Source organism: Andrena cerasifolii, chromosome 10 (assembly GCF_050908995.1).
Source record: "Andrena cerasifolii isolate SP2316 chromosome 10, iyAndCera1_principal, whole genome shotgun sequence".
NCBI lineage: Eukaryota > Metazoa > Arthropoda > Insecta > Hymenoptera > Andrenidae > Andrena > Andrena cerasifolii.
The window spans coordinates 2,675,626-2,694,582 of record NC_135127.1 but is presented as its reverse complement, the minus strand read 5'-3'; the positions used below and the strand labels follow the sequence as shown (position 1 = coordinate 2,694,582).

General features: G+C 39.7%; 2 protein-coding genes and 1 long non-coding RNA gene across 5 annotated transcripts in view; 1 reads left to right on the top strand and 2 right to left on the bottom strand.

Moving 5' to 3' along the window:
- Positions 1 to 18,957, top strand: part of Bru3 (CUGBP Elav-like family member bruno 3) — a 516,822-nt gene that overhangs the window by 83,322 nt on the left and 414,543 nt on the right. The gene's annotated exons all lie outside the window — the stretch shown is intronic.
- On the bottom strand, positions 39 to 1,361 carry LOC143374173 (uncharacterized). Its single transcript, XM_076822102.1, has one exon. It carries the CDS (start codon positions 1,359 to 1,361, stop codon positions 39 to 41), a length of 1,323 nt encoding a protein of 440 aa, XP_076678217.1.
- Positions 5,150 to 8,332, bottom strand: LOC143373962 (uncharacterized). The gene is made up of 3 exons (XR_013086570.1): positions 8,208 to 8,332; positions 7,886 to 7,992; positions 5,150 to 6,065 (listed from the first exon to the last, which is right to left on the bottom strand). It is a non-coding gene; the product is annotated as an uncharacterized LOC143373962 (long non-coding RNA).

The window sequence follows — 18,957 nt, the reverse complement described above, 5'->3', positions numbered from 1 at the left end:
GCGTTGCGTTTTCGCGATTTTTTACGGAATGACTCTAGTCAGGATTCATTTTGTGTGTCTAAATGAAGCCTAGTGTTGTGTGTCTTATTGCATACGCGACATTTTCCGGCCTTACACTCATCGGTTTTGTGATCCGAACGTAAACAATTCATGCAAAGTCTTGCCTTACGCGCGGCTTCGATGCGTTTTTCGATCGACAATTCGAGAAATTGTGTACATTGATACGCGGCGTGAGAATCCGCGTGACAAATCTTGCAATTCGGGTATCGGTTTGTGGCAAATGTTTGTCGCGTCTTCCGCGGAGATGGCGGCGACTTCGGTGCTCTAGCGGGTTTCGCGCGATGGGTGTTTGACGTATCGTTTCGGCGTTGCGCTACTGAATCCGTCCGGTGTTCATCTGGTAAGTCCCGACCTGCATTCCCGCGCGATGTGGAGTATTCTTCGCACTGATGCGCGGCGATGTGCAAATGTTTAAACACGGTCGCAATCTTCGGAACCTCCATGTCTGATAATGTCCGTTCCCATGCCTTTCGAGCGTCCTCCGCCATACTGGACACAGCGATGCTAAGTAAAAGATCGTTCGCGATGTCCTCCCACGATCTCCCGAGTGCTTGCAGCGACCGAATGTGCAGCTGCATGTGATTGGCCAAATCACGGTTCGATTCCGATGAATCGTTTGGCATTGCGGGTGTGTCGACGAGAAGCGAGGCGTGACGCAAAACGAGAGCGCGTTTGTTGTCGTAGATTTCTAAGAGGTGATCCCATGCAGCCTCATAGTTATCATCGGTGATGGTGTAAGCCTCGATCGCAGATTCTGCCTTCCCGGACAGTGAAGCGCGTAAATAATTCAGCTTTTGAATGTTGCTGAGACCGGGTATTGCATGGATCGTCGTTTTGAAACCATCCCTGAACGTGACCCATTTTTCGATTCGACCGTCGAACTTTTGGAGGTCGATCTTGGGTAATTTCACCGAAAGTGGAAACGATGATGCGGCTGACGGCGCGGGCGAATCTCGTGATACGTTTTCGATGTTCGGTGGCGGAATAAGATTTACGGACGCTACAAAACTATTCATTAAGACTACTGCTGTCGCCAATGTGTCGTCAAACTGTTCTGTTATTTCCTCACGTTCGGCTTCCGCTTGATCGAAGTCTTCAATGAGGGCCAGTTCGTCTTGAATGCCATTGAAGGTTCCGAACTGATTACGAAGCCGTTCGATGCGTTCGCGAAGCTTGACACGATTCTTCTCACAATCTTGATACGAATCGAGGTACTTGTTGAAGTGAGTGATTTGCGATTTGAACGATCGCCGTTTCATCTTCAAACCGTTAATACGCGCGTTGATGTCTTCTTGCGACATTTTAGGCGAAGTGGAATGGATACAATAGGAATTAACGGAAGGATAGATCACGTGTGCTTAACTAAATGGTAATTCCTCAATAACGAGCTTACCGTAACCAAAGTCCTTGTGCTGGTGGAGTCGTCTCTGGACCGGATGACGCCGTTGACGAATGCGTTGTCCACCTCAAGGCTGGCTGTTCAGCTTCCACGATGTTGACGTCTTTCCGTTCCGAATTAATTCTCCTGCCCGTGGTAGAATTTCGGAATACACTTGAAGGAAGTTTAGAAGTCTTTGCACACTGCACTTCCACGGTCGTGGATCCGGCTCGAAGGACCAAAATGTTCGCACGGCACACGCGTGAAAATTATAGAATTTTGCTTTCGAGGGTGTAAGGCTCGATTCACCGGTTGGTACGCGTATAAGCCGGACGATGTATCACCCGCCAAATTAATATTGGGTGACTGTTTAAATTATTACGTGTCGATTCTGTTCTGAACGATGATCTGAGAAGTTAGCTCTACTTGTGCTGATGTGTCCGAATGCTGACCTCATCAAAAACACCGAACCGTACTGTTCCCGAGCTCGTTGACTTCTGGTCTTGTCCACCTTTTCGATGTCAAAGGTGGACAAGACATCTGATTTTTGGGAGGCGCCAAAATGCCTGATTGGCTCAGCCTTGCTTGAAGAGGAGGAACCTTCCCTCCAAGATTTCGGTGATGGAGGAGGAATCCTCTCCTTCTTCGTGACGTAGCGCAGGGAAAACCGGACATCTGGCTAACAAACCTCGCTGGGTTGATCGGCCGGAGCCTCTCGCCGGGGTCGCGGTTTATGATCGTATTGTCCCGCGAGTCAGCGGTGGTCGACGGTATGTACCGTTTTGAAGTTACCGTACACCACCCGCTGACAGAGCAATCAACGGGTTTTCCCAGAGCGAGGACGGTCGAAGTGTCCAAAAAAATAGCACGATGCCGAATTGCCACCTATTAAACATCTGGCAGGCAAATGCTCCCCAAGACTTCGACGGTAAGCAATTGCCTAGGAATAAGGGTCGCTGAATTTCTGCCTCGCTCTGAACCCCCCTTTGTTCCCGTAAGACGGAACAAATAACTTGTATGAATAATGCGCTTAGAATTTTGGCAATATATCCTAAGCGTAACATAAACAAAGTGGGGGACAGAACTTGCTCAGCAACCTCGTCTAAATACACTGCTCCCCGTTAAAAATAATCGCGAAACTAACGAATCTTCGCTGGACCGTCGCCGATATTACACCCCGAGATCATCCCCGCCCGCGTTGTGTAGCCAGCGCCGAGGACAATCGGCTATCCAGAAAATAATCACGGAATAACATTCATCCGATCGGATCAAGAATATTAGGAGCAGCGAGTCGCGCTCGCAAATCGAATCGCGTTAGTCGCATCTATTATTCCTCTTCTCTCCTCGGTGTCGTCCAATCGGATTCCAGCGCGACAACGACAGCTCCATTCGATTCTCATTGGTTGAAACGGCGATGCCGAGTGCAGGAGGCAAACCTGGGGGATTCCCAATTCCCTGAAAGATCGCATTGTAATCTTCGGCTAAAGCAACGGGGTGGAACAACAATTACGGATTGTATACGATCGTCGAAGAGGGTGATTCCCGGGGTGGAGACGCACAGACTGGTTGCCACGAACCCAATCTCTACACGATGATGGTCGTGTATACGTATGCACGCATTATCGCTCGTGTCGAAGCGTTCGAGTACGTGTCTGCGTGTAAATCAATTGTCGTGGTAACCGCAAATCCACGCGCCGCGGCGCGAAGGTGCCGCCGCTGCCTCTGAGCATGACGGAGGACAAGTGAGAAACGGGGGGTACCGCCTCTCTGCGATAAAAAGGGACGGATAAACTAATGGAATTTTCCAGAGTGGGAAAAGAAGATTAAGAGACTTATTTTCAATGCCGCTTATAACTAACGAATTAAAGGTCGATCATTCGGAACTCGCGAAACGGATACCATTCATTTTTATTAAGACTCGGATGCTGTCCTTAACCTGGTTTCTTTGCACACTTATTTTCTTCCTGTATAACGTAACCCTATACCGTGAGATTTTTATTGCCTCGCTTGTCTCATGTTTCCTCCTTTCTGTTTCATTTTCTAAACACTTTGCTTCCCCTCTCAGTAGATACGATTTGTTTCTTACAGTTTCTCTTCGTGCTTTTTATATTCTTAATTTCCGCAAGTTTCTTACTCAGAAGGAAAGGTTCCCAGATGTCCGCCTCCGATTGCTTTGAATTTTGGATATATTTTAGAGCACCGAAAAATAAGAAACAGGTGTCTTTTTATTTTGGCCTGTTTTCATATTTAGGGGGTGAAATCATCCATATAACTTTGAGGGGTGCTTTCACGCCCTAAATATTAAAATGGGTTGAAATAAAAAGACACGTATTTCTTATTTTTCGGTCTTCTAAAACATATCCAAAATTCAACACAATCGGAGGCGGGCACCAATTATTCTTACGAATTCTGGGGGGTGGTTTCACCCCGTAAATATGAAAGCGGGCCGCTATTACAAAAACAGGTACATTTTATTTTTCGGTCCTCTAAAACATATCCAAAATTCAAAGCAATCGAAGGTGAACACCTGAAAATCTTATAACTTTGAGGGGTGGTTTCACTCCCTAAATATTAAAACGGGTCGAAATAAAAAAACACGTATTTCTTATTTTTCGGTCCTCTAAAACATATCCAAAATTCAAAGCAATCGAAAATGAACACCTGAAAATTTTATAACTTTGAGGGGTGGTTTCACCCCCACATATGAAAGCGGGCCGCTACAACAAAAACAGGTATATCTAATTTTTCGGTCCTCTAAAACATATCCAAAATTCAAAGCAATCGGAGGCGGACACCTGGGAACCTCTCCTTGTCAGTAGCTTTTTACCTTTACCTATCTGTTATTCAGGGTTTTAGTCGCTGTAGGTAAATGAAGCACATCGAATGGAGGTACTTACAATCAGTCACGTATCATTAATGTAACATACTCATTTTTTGTGTAAGGAAACTGAAATTCACATTTTCGAAACTCGACATTTTAAAGGTTACCTCGGGCCCATATGGAACGCCAGACGCGGGGCACCCGCTCACTGACACGCGACATAACTTGCAATTTGGTAACTGCAGGTGCTCCGGTCACGCTAAACCACAGTTTAATTACTATACCCGCGTGAATTGGCTCGCTGGCGGCACTGTCACGCGCAACGGTGTGCAAATTGATCTCGGCAGCTCTCTCTCTGCATTGACCTCCGCGTTTTACCCTAGCTGAGCTCGCCTTGATCGAAATGGCTGAAAAATCTTCGCCTGGCATTTCGTTCAGGGATAACGCCGCCATTCCCGCAAGTTCGAGACTGACAGTTCCAGCTGAAATATAGGTGTTCCTACAGAATCTTCACAAATGTATGATACAAACAATTGCGCGCGGTAGTGCTTGGAAAAGTAAACCGAAGTGTTAGCAAATATGAGCTCGACAATCATTTTCAAGTTGTAGAATAGAAGTGCTCTCATTATGGGAACTGTCCAATGCTCGCGCCATTTAATTGAATATATTACTTGGTATGTTTGTTTTTCATTAAAATCTTGTAATTCTACGTTTTGCAGTGTGTAAAGTTAAAAGTGTTACAAGCGAGTATCTGTGGATCTACAGTCAGTGCAGAAAGTATTCGTGCAGCGACCAATTTAAAGCAAAACTTTGTACTTCCATGTTAGTAATAAATTTAACGCAAAAAGACGATTTATAAATATTCTTTTATTAGATGTTTGTAGAATAGATTTTGTATAAACAAAATTTTTTTATTCCCTTTAGCATTTACAAAAATATTAACAAAAACAGATAGACGTGCAGAAATAGACTCGCAGAAAGTCTTCGTACAGTTAAATAAAGAATTAATAAACCCAGAATTTAATGTTTTAAAAATTTGTGGGATTGTTTTTTGATTTTACAGTAACTTCGGACCTTCTTGGTATGGAATTTACTAAGTTGGATGTTTTAGCTGGCTGTATTTTACTCTACTCTTCTAGCAGAGCGGCTTTCAAGCTTTCTTTAGATTTAATATTATCATTACCTATTTTTTTGTCGAGACAACCCCCTATGGGATTGATATCTTGTGATTGTGGCGGGGTCTTCAAATATTTTGATGAGTTACATACAACCCACTGCTGCTTAGGAGGAATCCTTGTTTGAATAGATAGAAGGTGGGATGCAAATAGAAATTTTATGTATGATACGATATTTCTTTGCGAGACAGCTAACTGTTTCCATCGAGTGGCTTGCAATTATTGCAATTACGAGTGTTCTACATATAAATTTTTTATTAACTTGAAGGATATGCTAAGGGAGGCTGTATACATATAAATTTTCCAAATGGAAAATATTCTGATGCGTTCTGAGTTTCTCATTTACTACCTAATGGTTTTTAATCATTATGTAGTACATATTACAATGCAGCATTATTTAACAGCTGTTTATTCGCGTTTTAGTACAATTCATTCTAACAATGATTCAGCGGAAAATATACAGAATTAAAGTTCATGAGCAAAAGCAAGAAGTAGAAAAGTAATCCCTAGTCAGAATGGGAGAAACATATATTGTGTTCCATTGGTGGAGTTAACAATGTTCAGGAAGGACGCACTGTCCATGCTTGTTCCGCATGTATCCGTGCTTGCATCGACAGCCAGCCTCGCATTTCTGAAAATAAAGAAATCGATAAATGCGTCGTTTCTATTCAATTCTTGTTATCAAATTTGAGATCAGTCAAACAACCTCTCGTTCTTGTGCTCCAGAAATTTCACTAGCTTGATCAGATGTAAAATAAGGGTGGCATCAAGCTACCGAGATTTCGTTAGAATCAATAACATTTCGAGGACAAATGTTTCAATCAATATTTTTGCTCATGTACTTGAAATCATTCAGCTAGGCTCAAACAAGGATCGAAAGACAGTAAACCAGGAAACAGATTTATGGTACAGACCGCGCAAAACCCCCGAGCGGCCACTGACAAGGAGAGGTTCCCAGGTGTCCGCCTCCGATTGCTTTGATATTTGGACATGTTTTAGAGGACCGAAAAATAAGATATACATGTTTTTGATATAGCGGCCTGCTTTCATATTTGGAGGGTGATATCACCCCTCAAATACCATAAGAATAGATGGCGATCGCCTCCGATTGCTTTAGTTTTTGGATATGTGTTAGAGGATCGAAAAATAAAAAACTGGTGTCTTTTGATTTGGGCCCGTTTGCATCTTGGAGGGGGAGGGGTGAAACCACCCCTCGAAGTTCATAAGGGGTACAAAATTGTGTTGAGTAAAGCTTCATATAAATTACATTTACGTCATAATTTGCTGTACGGAGGATGTTCTCGTCGTCAGTCATCCTTATTAGGGGGTAAACTACCCACAATCGTTTAAATACGCGTTTAAGAGAGTTAAAACGTGTCAAAAAATTCATAAAATTCTTGAAAAACCATAGCAATCAGAGGCGGCCGCCACCTATTCTTATGGAATTAGGGGTGGTTTCACCCCTTAAACATGCAAACGGGCCAAAATAAAAAGACACGTATTTCTTATTTTTCGGTTCTCTAAAACATATCCAAAATTCAAAGCAATCGGAGACGAACACCTGAAAATCTTATAAATTTGAGGGGTGGTTTCACCTCATAAGCATTCAAACAGGCCAAAATAAAAAGACACGTATTTCTTATTTTTCGGTCCTCTAAAACATATCCAAAAATCAAAGAAATCTGAGACGAACACCTGAAAATCTTATAACTTTGAGGGGTGGTTTCACCCCGTAAGCATTCAAGCAGGCCAAAATAAAAAGACACTTATTTCTTATTTTTCGGTCCTCTAAAACATATCCAAAAACCAAAGCAATCGGAGGGGAACACCTGAAAATCTTACAACTTTGAGGGGTGGTTTCACCCCGTAAGCATTCAAGCAGGCCAAAATAAAAAGACACGCATTTCTTATTTTTCGGTCCTCTAAAACATATCCAAAAATCAAAGCAATCGGAGACGAACACCTGAAAATCTTATAAATTTGAGGGGTGGTTTCACGCCCTAAAAATGAAAACAGGCCGCTACAAAAAAACACGTACATCTTATTTTTCATTCCTGTAAAACATATCCAAAAACCAAAGCAATCGGAGGAGGACACCTAGGAACCTCCCCTTGTGAGTAGGTCGTGTGTGCGGGAGAGTCTGACCGTCGCGCGGCGGCGTTCTTTAAATTCATTTCGAAAAACGTGCGATCGCACACAGCGAGTATCACACAAAGTACAGGTCAGCGTGATACTCATGCGCGTGCTTTCGTATGTTTTTCGAATCGAATTAAAAGGACGCCGACAGCCGTACTCTCTCGCACGCATGGCTGACTCACGGCCTACTCAGTGGCCGTTCGGAGGCAAAGTTATATTGGGCGATCTGTACTTTAAAATGTCTTATGCGAGAAGAACGTAATTCAGATTGCAGTCATATCACTTTTATTTCGCGGAATGAACTTGGATACAAACCGGGTTGCAGTGCGTGCCTTCTGGATACTCACAGGCAGGTTCACACGCTGGTCCACACTCGTCGCATATCTCGGTTGAAAGACATGACGACTTACACGCAGGGTCACCTTGAAGGAAGACAACGCTACAGTATCATGTGATCTTCCACTTTCTTTCCTTTTAATCCACTAATCGCCGCTGGGTGTCAACGTTCGAATGCATAGATAAGAAGGATCCTCTTGCACCGACATTGTGACATTTTTCCGACAATTCTCTGTGAGCATTCTCATCGTCTGCCCTTGAGCGAGGACACCAGGTTGTACGAATAGTGTCAGGTACTTACTACTACTTGCAGAGACCACTGCTAGAACTACCAGCAGCAGGAGAACGATTCGGGACATTATCGGTTGGTATCGCGGACAGTCGATCTATCACTAACTGGATACTCCCGAAAGCTACTTCCTTATATACGATGCGCTACGATACACGGTACACGATTTTATACTCCTCTTTCTTTCCATCAGTGATGTTCCTCTCATTCACTCTTCACGTCTCATTTACTCTTTACGCGCTTCTCCTTTTCGCCTAGGCGATATGTCATATTGCGTAGCACATAAACGGGGGAAGCTTGGGTCGCAGAACCTGGCAAAAATACAAAATATGAAAATTCGAAAATCCGCGATTTCAAGTCATTAAGGTAACGAACAGGTAGATGGTACTGCAGGCAGGAAAACTGTAATTTCTTAAAAAAAAACTGCTTAAAGACAATTTTATATTTAACCATGACAATGATCCAAAGCATTCTGCAATTCTGTATATAATGATACCTACTTAGGCAGCCGGTTTTATATAACACATCAAAATATTTGAAGACACCGCCATCCACAATCACCAGATATCAATCCCATAGAGCATCTATGGGATTATCTGGACAAAAAAATTCGACATCATAATATTACATCTAAAGAAAGTTTGAAAGCCGCTCTGTTAGAAGACTAGATTAAAATACAACCTGCTATAACACCCAACTTAGTAAATTCCATACCATGAAGGTTCGAAGTTATTATAAAATCATAAGACAATCCCACAAATTATTAAAACATTAAATTCTGTGTTTATTAATTCCTTATTCAACTGTGCGAATACTTTCTGCGCGTCGCTTTCTGCACGTTTATCTGTTTTTGTTACTATTTTAGTAAATGCTAGAAGGAACCAATTTTTTTTTATACAAACTCTATTCTACATACATCTAAGACTATTTATTAATTGTCTTTTCCGTTAAAATTGATTACTGACATGGATGCACAAAGATTTATTTTAAATTGGTTGCTGTACGAATACTTTCTACATTGACTGTAAATGAGGCATGCGATTTTTACTATTTTAAGAATGTTTAGTCTCGAGGAGAACATTTTCAAATACAGTATATACTCTCTCATACTATATGAAGTCTTTGTTCTGTTGAGGCCTATGTGTGAAGATTATACGAAGAGCATCTTGATTTTTTAAGTGGCGCCATATTTTTCCATGCCTACGTTTAGGGCCCACTTCTTAACAAGTAAAACAATTTTATACAGTCAGTATCATACGAAGGTCATATTGAGAATATAGTGGACAAAGGAACAGGAAATCTGTTTTTCAGCTCTCTTTGTCAAGACTGTTCTAATTGTAAGTAGGTACATATGTACAGCGGGTAAGTAGAAACTCCCAGTACATGATCAGACACACAGCAACAGTTTACACTTGTGGACGCGTGTCAAATTACACTTCAAATTGGGTTCAAATACTATTACTAGTAATAATTATAGCATTCTAATAATGAATAGAGTGTTTAAAATTTATTACTTAAAGAATTCATTCCTTTCATTTTGCAACAAGGACAATTATTAAACCAAATTAAAGTTTGCCACAAATAGTCACTATTTGGCGCCTAATTAATAGTTTCAATTAAGTTGCTAACAATCATCTTACATTCATTCCAACTGCACTTAACGATTTTATTCAGCTTTGATCCTCAATTAATTGTTTGTTTCTTGTATGTTTTGTTCAAATCTAGAAACTCACTTTCATCTCACTTACACCAATTCAATTGTCTTGAAACTTTGGAGGTGTGCGTAGTTTGGATGACAATACAAAATAATGAAAGTAAACCCGAGGAGGTGAAAAAATTATCCAGTTATCATTAAAAATAACACATATTCACAAATCCAATCGACTTGAAACCAGCCACTCGCGTTCTTTACGAAAACGACATAAAGCCGCTGCGTTCGGCTCGCTATTACTGAAAATACACAATTTATCGAGAAATTATACGTCACGTATCATTTTGATGTTAAACGATTTTATTAAAAATGCACTAAAAACTAAAAAATAATTCTTTTCTTGTACTACAATTTTGATGGTGTCTTTTCACTTTAAATAAAATCGTGGAGCAGGATATTAAATTTCATAACAGAATATGACTCAATTTAATACAGTATCAAGCGTCGAAATGAATTTGTTGTGAGATATCCTGCTCCAAGTTTAAAGTGAAAAAACATATTTCATTATTAGCCAATATTAATTTCCTTTCGTATTCGATAAATCTACATACAATTTGCATTTTAGTGTATGCATATATATATTTTTTATCACTCGACCGCGTATGTTTATGCACCTAACATATGCAAATATGCACGTAAAATATGCCATGTCTATTTTTATCGAATTTATTCAAGGTAGACCGGCAGTTCCCAATTTCCTTAATAAATGTAAAATTTTGAGCAACTTGTGTTTGTTGGAAAATATTCCGAGCAGTTGCAATTGCAACGACATTTACGAAAATTAATAATTTTACTATTTTCGGGTGTTAAGAGAGAAAAATAGTCGAACCTCTTTTATTTTATCGAAATTGTTTATGTGTACCGGGCGATTGTAACGAACGAGTAATTAGTCTGTACTAACGACTTATTCTGTTGCAAACGTTGTATGTATTGCGATTTATCACTAGTGTCGCGTAACAGCTTGATAATTCATCTATGATCGCAACCAAATACAGTGAGCTAGATATAAAAGAAATATGTAACATATGAGCATATGCCTTTTGACAAAGCATATGTAATATGCAAAATAATATTTGCATATCAATATATGCATTTGCATAAACATCCGCAGTCTAGAGTCATAAATTATTCGCTTTTGTTTACTTCTAGAAAAATTTATTCTCTATTATTTTTTTGCCAGTAATCCATTTCGATATTTAAAGTAACCTTTACAGCGGTTGGTCTATTCTAAACTTACGTCGATAAGCATGTAGATACCCACTGGTTATTCTTTTTTTCGGAAAATTATTTGCACCAGGAAAAGGTGTATTAGGTCAGGACAGTAATGTGTTTCTTAAACTTTTTCATATAAAATATACTAAAAGTTTTGTTTAACCGGCTTTGCTTAGCACATGTACGAAGAAAAAATAAATTTTGTTGTCTGTCTTTAATACACTTTGCTACTTTTTGTGAATCCAGTGAAACTTTTTATTGCAAATGGAATTTGAACAATGATACAAATTGACTTCACCGACATAACAATCATGAGATGACATTCTGAAAAAAAGATTCAGGTAATCTGTTCCAATTTTACACCGACACGAAAAGATATGATTACTTTTCTTTGCAACTGACAATAAGACGAAAAAGGCTATCGACCCATTGACTGTTATTATACAATGTTATCTAATAAATTATTTATGCTTCATATGATAGTTTAATAGAAATATGGTCAGCTATTGGTTGTCAATGAGGTAAACAAAATAACAGAGAGTTGTCAAAATTTCATTACAAAAAGACTATCAGTAAATTGCTTGAAATTTTTTGAGAACGGTTACGCACTGAGCCGATGCTCAGTTCGTCCACAGTTAATCCCATGCATAATCTAACACATTACTTATGTACTTACTGCTTTCATAGCAACGAAAAGTTTCAATTAGTTAGTCTTACCCAACACGGAGGAACTTTCAGATTACAAGATAACTCATCCTTCTCAGTTAATAAGTGAAAAAAGAAACGGATTAAGAAAAGACAGTGGCGGATTTAACAGGGCGGCCGATGAGCAGTTGCTGCCTAGGCCCCCTAGGGCCCCAACCTTCAAAAAATTATGATTTTATCCAAACTAAATTTTTTCTGTACTACTACACTAAGACCGTTTTTAGTAAACTACCTCTTCATTTTCCTGAAAAAATGGGCCCTCCAGAGGACCCCTAGGGACTCTCCTTAAAAAATTTGATTTTATCCAAACTATATTTGTTTTCAGTACTACTAGCCTTACCCCGCTTTTAGTAAACTACCTCTTCCTTTTCCTGAAAAATGGGCCCTCCAGAGGACCCCTAGGGTCCCTCTTTAAAAAATTTGATTTTATACAAACTATATTTGTTTTCAGTACTGCTAGCCTTACCCCGCTTTTAGTAAACTACCTCTTCCTTTTCCTGAAAAATGGGCCCTCCAGAGGACCCCTAGGGCCCTCCTTAAAAAATTGATTTTATTCAAACTATATTTGTTTTCAGTACTACTAGCCTTATCCCGCTTTTAGTAAACTACCTCTTCATTTTCCCGGAAAAAATTGGGCCCCTCAGAACATTTGCCACCTGGGCCTTTTTTCTTAAATCCGCCACTGAGAAAAGAGAATTACTTTTGAAGCGTTTACGTGAATGAATTAGCATACACGCTGGAACAAGTTCGATATTGTTGTCAGCTTTGTAAAATGCCGATACGATCAATAATGTTCGAAAAATGTTTTTGCGCTCTCAATTATTTTCATTTCTCTTCGGTACGCTTTGACTTCAAAGCGCACTTGGATCGAATATACCTTTGCACCCTACTTCTTGACGAGTGGCACCCTTTACTCCCTTCATACCGCTCGTTACGAAGCTCCGACATCGAGAAAGCAGCAGCCCCTTTAAAAGGTAAAAAGCAAAGGCAGCCCGCTTGGCTCCGACGATAATTGACTGTCGGAATAGCTGCAGTTGATAACTTAATTATGAAATTCCGATTTCATTTTGTTGCTAATCCTTCAGCGTGCCATCCGTTATTGCTTGCAGGCTAGACGATCGAGGAGCGTTACGTGAGAAGCGAACTTCCAAGAAAAGAAATCACTTCGCCATTTAACGTTGGAAAAAGGCTTGGAATTTTGTATGGCTTTCGTAGGAACCGCAGGAAACGAGGTTAAAATGTTTATGCTCGAAAACGTACAACGCCTCGTAAAAGTTAAACAATATGGTCCCATTCGTCTAACAGTAAATATTACCGTGTTTCTTACCGGGTACATTTTTATTATTCGTAGCGTGCAATATGTTCCGTGCAACTTACGAATGTACCAATTGGTTTACAGTTAGGGATGGAGTGCAAAATCACTAACAATGATTTATCACAGTGATCGCAGAATCACGATCACAGTCGTGAATGAAATTAAATCACGACCGTTGTCGTGATTTTTTTAACTTGAGTGAATTGTTTACTGTCATCGTAATTCTTGATCGTGATTGAATTATTTTATATAAAATACTTCAATATAGCTTGTGTTACAGTCAAAGCGTGCTAATTCAGCGAATACATACCTAATATATACATTCAAAAATAGTCAATGTGTGCACGCACTGATTTGATTGGCTAAAGTATTCACATATACATTATACTTTTTAACTAAAGTGTAGAAATATTCGTTAATTTAAATAGATCAAGAACGATTACATTGGTTCAAAATATACAACTGAGATTCTATAAGCACAGTGAGGACTTGAGAATGTTTCAAGAGAAATTAGTAATTGGGATTATGTGGCGCGTACAAAGAGCAGTTGTGCTTTCCACCAATCAGATCACGAAAATCGTGAATCACTGTTCTGCCTGCACCAATCAGAAGCGATCACGAAAATCAGGGATGAAAAATCACCGTGATTGGGAATGAAAGTGATCGGATCACTCGTGATTCACAAATCACGGTTCTAGCCAACACTATTTGCAGTATTTAGGTCATTGAACAAATACAATGTACTTCCCCGTATATTTTTCAAGTCGAGTATAAGTCTCTCAAAGTTTACGTCTATTAATTGAGATTAGTATTATATTGACTGTAACCCAGATAATATGTTACCCCAGCATAAATATATTATTGAATATCATATATACCACAAAATACCACAACAGACATTGCACTTACAATTACCTAATATCGTTGAGAAATTCGAGCAGTATCACGAGAAATTTCAATACCTTTTTGAATATGGACTCATGCTAGCGTTCCTCCTGGAAATAAAAGAAGAAGCAGGTGACTCGATATAGTTATTGCAGTTTATCCTTTTTCGAGTTTTGGGATTATTCGTTTGTTCGAAACGATCAATCAATTTCCGCGCCACGTCGATGAAAGAGCAATAAAAAGTTATTTCTTTTTTAGTAAACGAGCGGATGAAGCAATTCGTTTCCAAATCATTCCTGGGTTTGGCTTGCTGGTCGGGTAGACTGAGAGAAGGTACATAAAGGACCATCCTCAAAAGAATCGACATGAAAGGGAAGGAGAGCAATCGGCATGGGTGCTGGGAACAGTGCGTAGGCCAGCAACCACCAAACTTAGTTAAAAACTTTGCAGTTGGCTTGGTATTCCAAGCTCGCGAACCAGGCAAATTGGTAAAGAGAGAAAGAGGTACAGGAATAGGGAACACATTGAGGACATTCTTCTTTCTATGATTCGGTGGTTCCTGATGTCTTCCTCCCACCGCTAGCAAAATTATTTTCACGTTTCCATGTAATTTCTAATCTCTGGCATCGATAGAGACTCGTAACTGCCAAGGCACCTGTATCAAGGACTTCTTTGACAATATAATTTCCAAAAGACAAAAGTATCACGTTGGTTTGTAGATGCATGACCGATTTTGAAATTTCAGAGGACCTATTTTTAAATTGATAAAAACAATACATACATTTACGGAGTTATACACTTGTCTCTGTAAATATGTGTGCATATTGAAGTAATATAATGTGGATCGAAAGAGGATAGCCACATTTATAATAACTCAGTTTAAATGGAAAAAGATTAGGTATACAGTATTTCCTCAGCGGCTCGCTGGTCGAGACCGACGTTGAGCCCATATCGTGAAGAGAGCCCTAATTCCGAGTGTTCGTTATCCGCTTCTTTCCGGTCGAAGGAGGGAGCGAGATGGAGCACTGCGTGCGCGGCGAGCGTGCGCGATGGTCGCAAGCGCTTACCGTCAGCACGAAAACCGCTTCGCAAATACTTGACGCAGGCCCGGCTCACGGTAAGCGCTTGCGATCGTCGCGCACGCCCGTCGCGCATGCAAAGGAGAGAGTGTCAGGCGTCCGAAAGACGGAGCGAGACATCAACGCGTCGTCTGTCTCGTACCGTCCTCGCTGGCTTTCAGTGCCTCTCGCTCGCTCTCGTTCCATCTCGCTCTAGCCTTCACCGGACAACAGTGAGACAGAAATGGTGGGGATAGCGAAAAGTTCGTATCGTGTACACCAAACCGAGCCCATAACGAGGAAGTACTGTAAGTACACATTATTTGTGATACATATTTTAATTATTGTATTTTTAAACATTTCTTCAACACATGTACACATTTACCGAGTGTTGTTTATTCGAATTATAATATCGCACACAAAATATTATATTCTAACACGTTTAGAATCTAAAAATAGTGCGCAATGTATTCAACGTTACTTTTGATTCTTTTTAAACAATTTGGAGTAACTCATTATCATTATCATTTACGAAGAAGCAAGGCAATATGTTAACGTTAAATTATTATCGGCAAATAAAAACACAATATTAACTAGAATGTAATTTACCAAAAAAAATTTCATGATGCCCTCAAACTTATTTGCTAGCCTATAGAGAGACACAAAAGTAGTACTTTCAGTCAACGTTGTGCTTATTAAATACAGAACTTTAGAACAGGGAATCACGTAGTGGAGTAATTTCAAAATCAGCACTTCATTTAAGCCTACGAATTACGAATGCTACCATTCTGATCAAATTTAACAAAATTAGCATGCACTGTTGATTTAAATTTCCGTGTCTCTAGCACAGGCCTGTCCTTACGGTGCGAATACCTCCTGAAGTTCTGGGACCCGGGCAACAGCCGAGCGCGGGACTGTTACGTTGCTAACCACAGCATGGGCTGCGGGAGAACTGCATGAGTGTGCGGCCGTCCATACAGGCTCGTACATGGACGCACACTCGTGCAGTTCTCTCGCAACGGGTAGCATTGGAACAGTTACGCGCCCGGCTGTTGCCCGGGTCCCAGAACTTCAGGAGGTATTTGCACCGTAAAGGGCAGGCCTGCTCTAGGAGTACTGATTGTTATTGTTGAGATTAATTAAACTATATTTTGTTTAACCCTACAAAAGGTTAAACAAAATATAGTTTAATTAGTCTCAACAATAACAATCAGTACTCACTTAGTATATTAAAAAAAAATATTTTATTCACCAAGTAATACAAAACAAATTCATGCCAAATAGAATCAGTTAATCTAAACCTTTTGCTTCGCAAATAATATCCTTTATCCTCAACGTAAACAAATCGCGGAAATCTCAAGTTTCCCTGTTGCGACTGCATTAGTATCGTGCGATGTGACCACATTGGCGTTGTTTTCCGCGAACGAAACGTGTTCCCGATAATCCAGCAAGTAATAGCGGAGACCAATTTGATCGGCAACCTCGCGAAGTAGAGTCGACGCATTACAAAGTTTCGAAAGCTACGATTTCTTTTGAGTGTTATCGTGCCTGCCATTAATTCCGGCCATAAATGGCGGATGGTGCAAGTGCACCGTAACCACTTTATGCCATGAGCCGCGCACTCATCCACAGGCGTACAACTCCTCGAGCCACCGTCCTACTGTTGTGATTACACTCCAGTCGTTACTAAGTCATTTTACGTCACGGGAACGTTGCTCCCGGAACGTTTTTGAGGGCTGCAAAACTGTTTTTCTTCCCATTGTCTCTCTCCCTCTCTTCCTCTCTCTCTCTCGCCCCCTTCTAGCGGAGTCTCGGCAGGGCTGGCAAGGGGCAGGGGTGATTTCGCGGGCGACAATTGTAGCGGAAGTCGAGAGGTATAAAACACAGAGATAATAATGATCGGGACTTAGAGGTTTATCGTCACGTTTCGTTAAGGGAGGTTCAATCAGGTACGTCGTTATTCCACCACTCTACAGTCGAACATTTGCCGAATTGACGGCAACAGAAAATCCCCGGACACGCCTCGCAAAGGCTCGAGAGACTCTTTTCTTCGACGCTCAACGGCGTTCCCCCGGTACCCTTGACGCGCCTCCATTTGCAAGCGAGTCCCTTCAAAATATCTTTTTCGTTCTATCCCCCTGGCCTCTTTTCTCTTCTCTTGGGTACTTGATAACTTTCGCTCAATTACGTCGCTGCATGCACCGCTGGAGAGATAAGCTGAATTCGTAAAAAATTTGCCATCGTGATACGATTGTTTGCGACTGCTGGTATACTCGTTGGATTCATATGGGAATAACCACTGGCGAAGGATTGTTCTATTCGAATTATCGACACATCAGTGTCGGCGGTAATTATTAACACCCTTTAAGGGGTTGTACCTAGTCAGGCGGCCGAAAAGGGGCGAATATTTGTGAATTTTTTTTTAAGAAACGGGAGCGTATATTTTTACAAAACTTTTTGCGCTTAAAAGAGCAACATTTAAAGAACATTTGGTAATTTTTTCGTAGAAAAATATTTATGTTTATAATAAAGTAACAACCGACATCCAAGAAGCATTTTTAAAAAATTGCTTTTGCGGTGAGCACTGCCATTCGGAACCAGATTATCTGAACTCAAAAAACAAAAAAGATTTTGTTAGTATATTAATGTATCCTCAGGCTGACGGAGAGAATTTTCAGAAATATTAAGTTAAAACAAAATGGCGGCTATTTAAAGTTCAAATCCTGATTTTTTTTCGCGTGATTTTTGCACGAAAAAATCAGGATTTTTCCTCCCTAAAAATCAGGTTTTTTCATCCCTCAAGGTAGTTCCTGAATAATCTACCAAATTCAAGAATTCTTTCAAATTTCGTTCAAAAATAATTTGGAATACAAACAACCCTTGTTCAAAGTTTAAAATCGATTTACCACATAGTTATCGAGAAATTGTTTATTAAAGTTGATGCATTTTAACACAGTGGCATATAGCAGAGTCGAAAAAGAGGGTTATAGTTTCTTCTTCTCTTCTCAAACAGGAAAACTATATTCCAGAAGTGTAGCAAAATTGGCACAAAAGTACATCGAGATGTCAGGAAATGAATTTATTAATTTCTGCAAAACTGTCCACATGGTTTCTTCGTAAATGCCCATAAAATATAGGTTAACGTGCAATTTTTTTAGAAACTACGTAGAGCAGTGAACGTGGCAACATTGCATAATCGAAATTTAGACATTTAAATAGCAAATGGCGATTCAAATTCATATGAACATTTTCTCTGACATTTTGGTTTTAAAAGACGCTTCGAATGAATGCGACGTTGTCAGATCTGCTGCTCCAATTCACTACGCTAACCAATTTAATATTCTATTTTCGTATTACAATTATTTATATTAACGTTGAACCTTTTAAAATACATATACATGATGTTGAAAATTATTATTATTATTTCTATAGTATCATACTACTTTATATTTATCGTTTATTACCCAATTCTAATTTGACTAACATAGTTGGTTAGGAACTACCTTAAGTGCAATTGTCTTTTTAATGATATGACAATAATGTTAACAACGCAGAATAAAGTTTGAAGATTTTGTAATGCAACTTCGTGTGCTCATTAATAAACAGTATTTTACAAAGAAAACTAAATAATATGAGACGTATAGGTCAATATTTCTTACGAAAGTACAATTCAGTACTTCTGTGCTACGTTAAAAATCCTTGACATACCTTGGAAATGCTAAGTGCAAGTAGGATTTCGTTGAAAAAATTATTTATATAGTATTATTGCTTACCATAATAAATGTTTCAAACATTATACAGTTTATATAATATTACCAGAAAATCTAATTAAACACTACATTATTGTTTAGTACCTACTTTATTTGCTATTTTTCT

Excerpts from the sequence above, each read along its gene's own strand:
- LOC143374173 (XM_076822102.1), bottom strand. The coding sequence starts at position 1,361 with ATGTCGCAAGAAGACATCAACGCGCGTATTAACGGTTTGAAGATGAAA.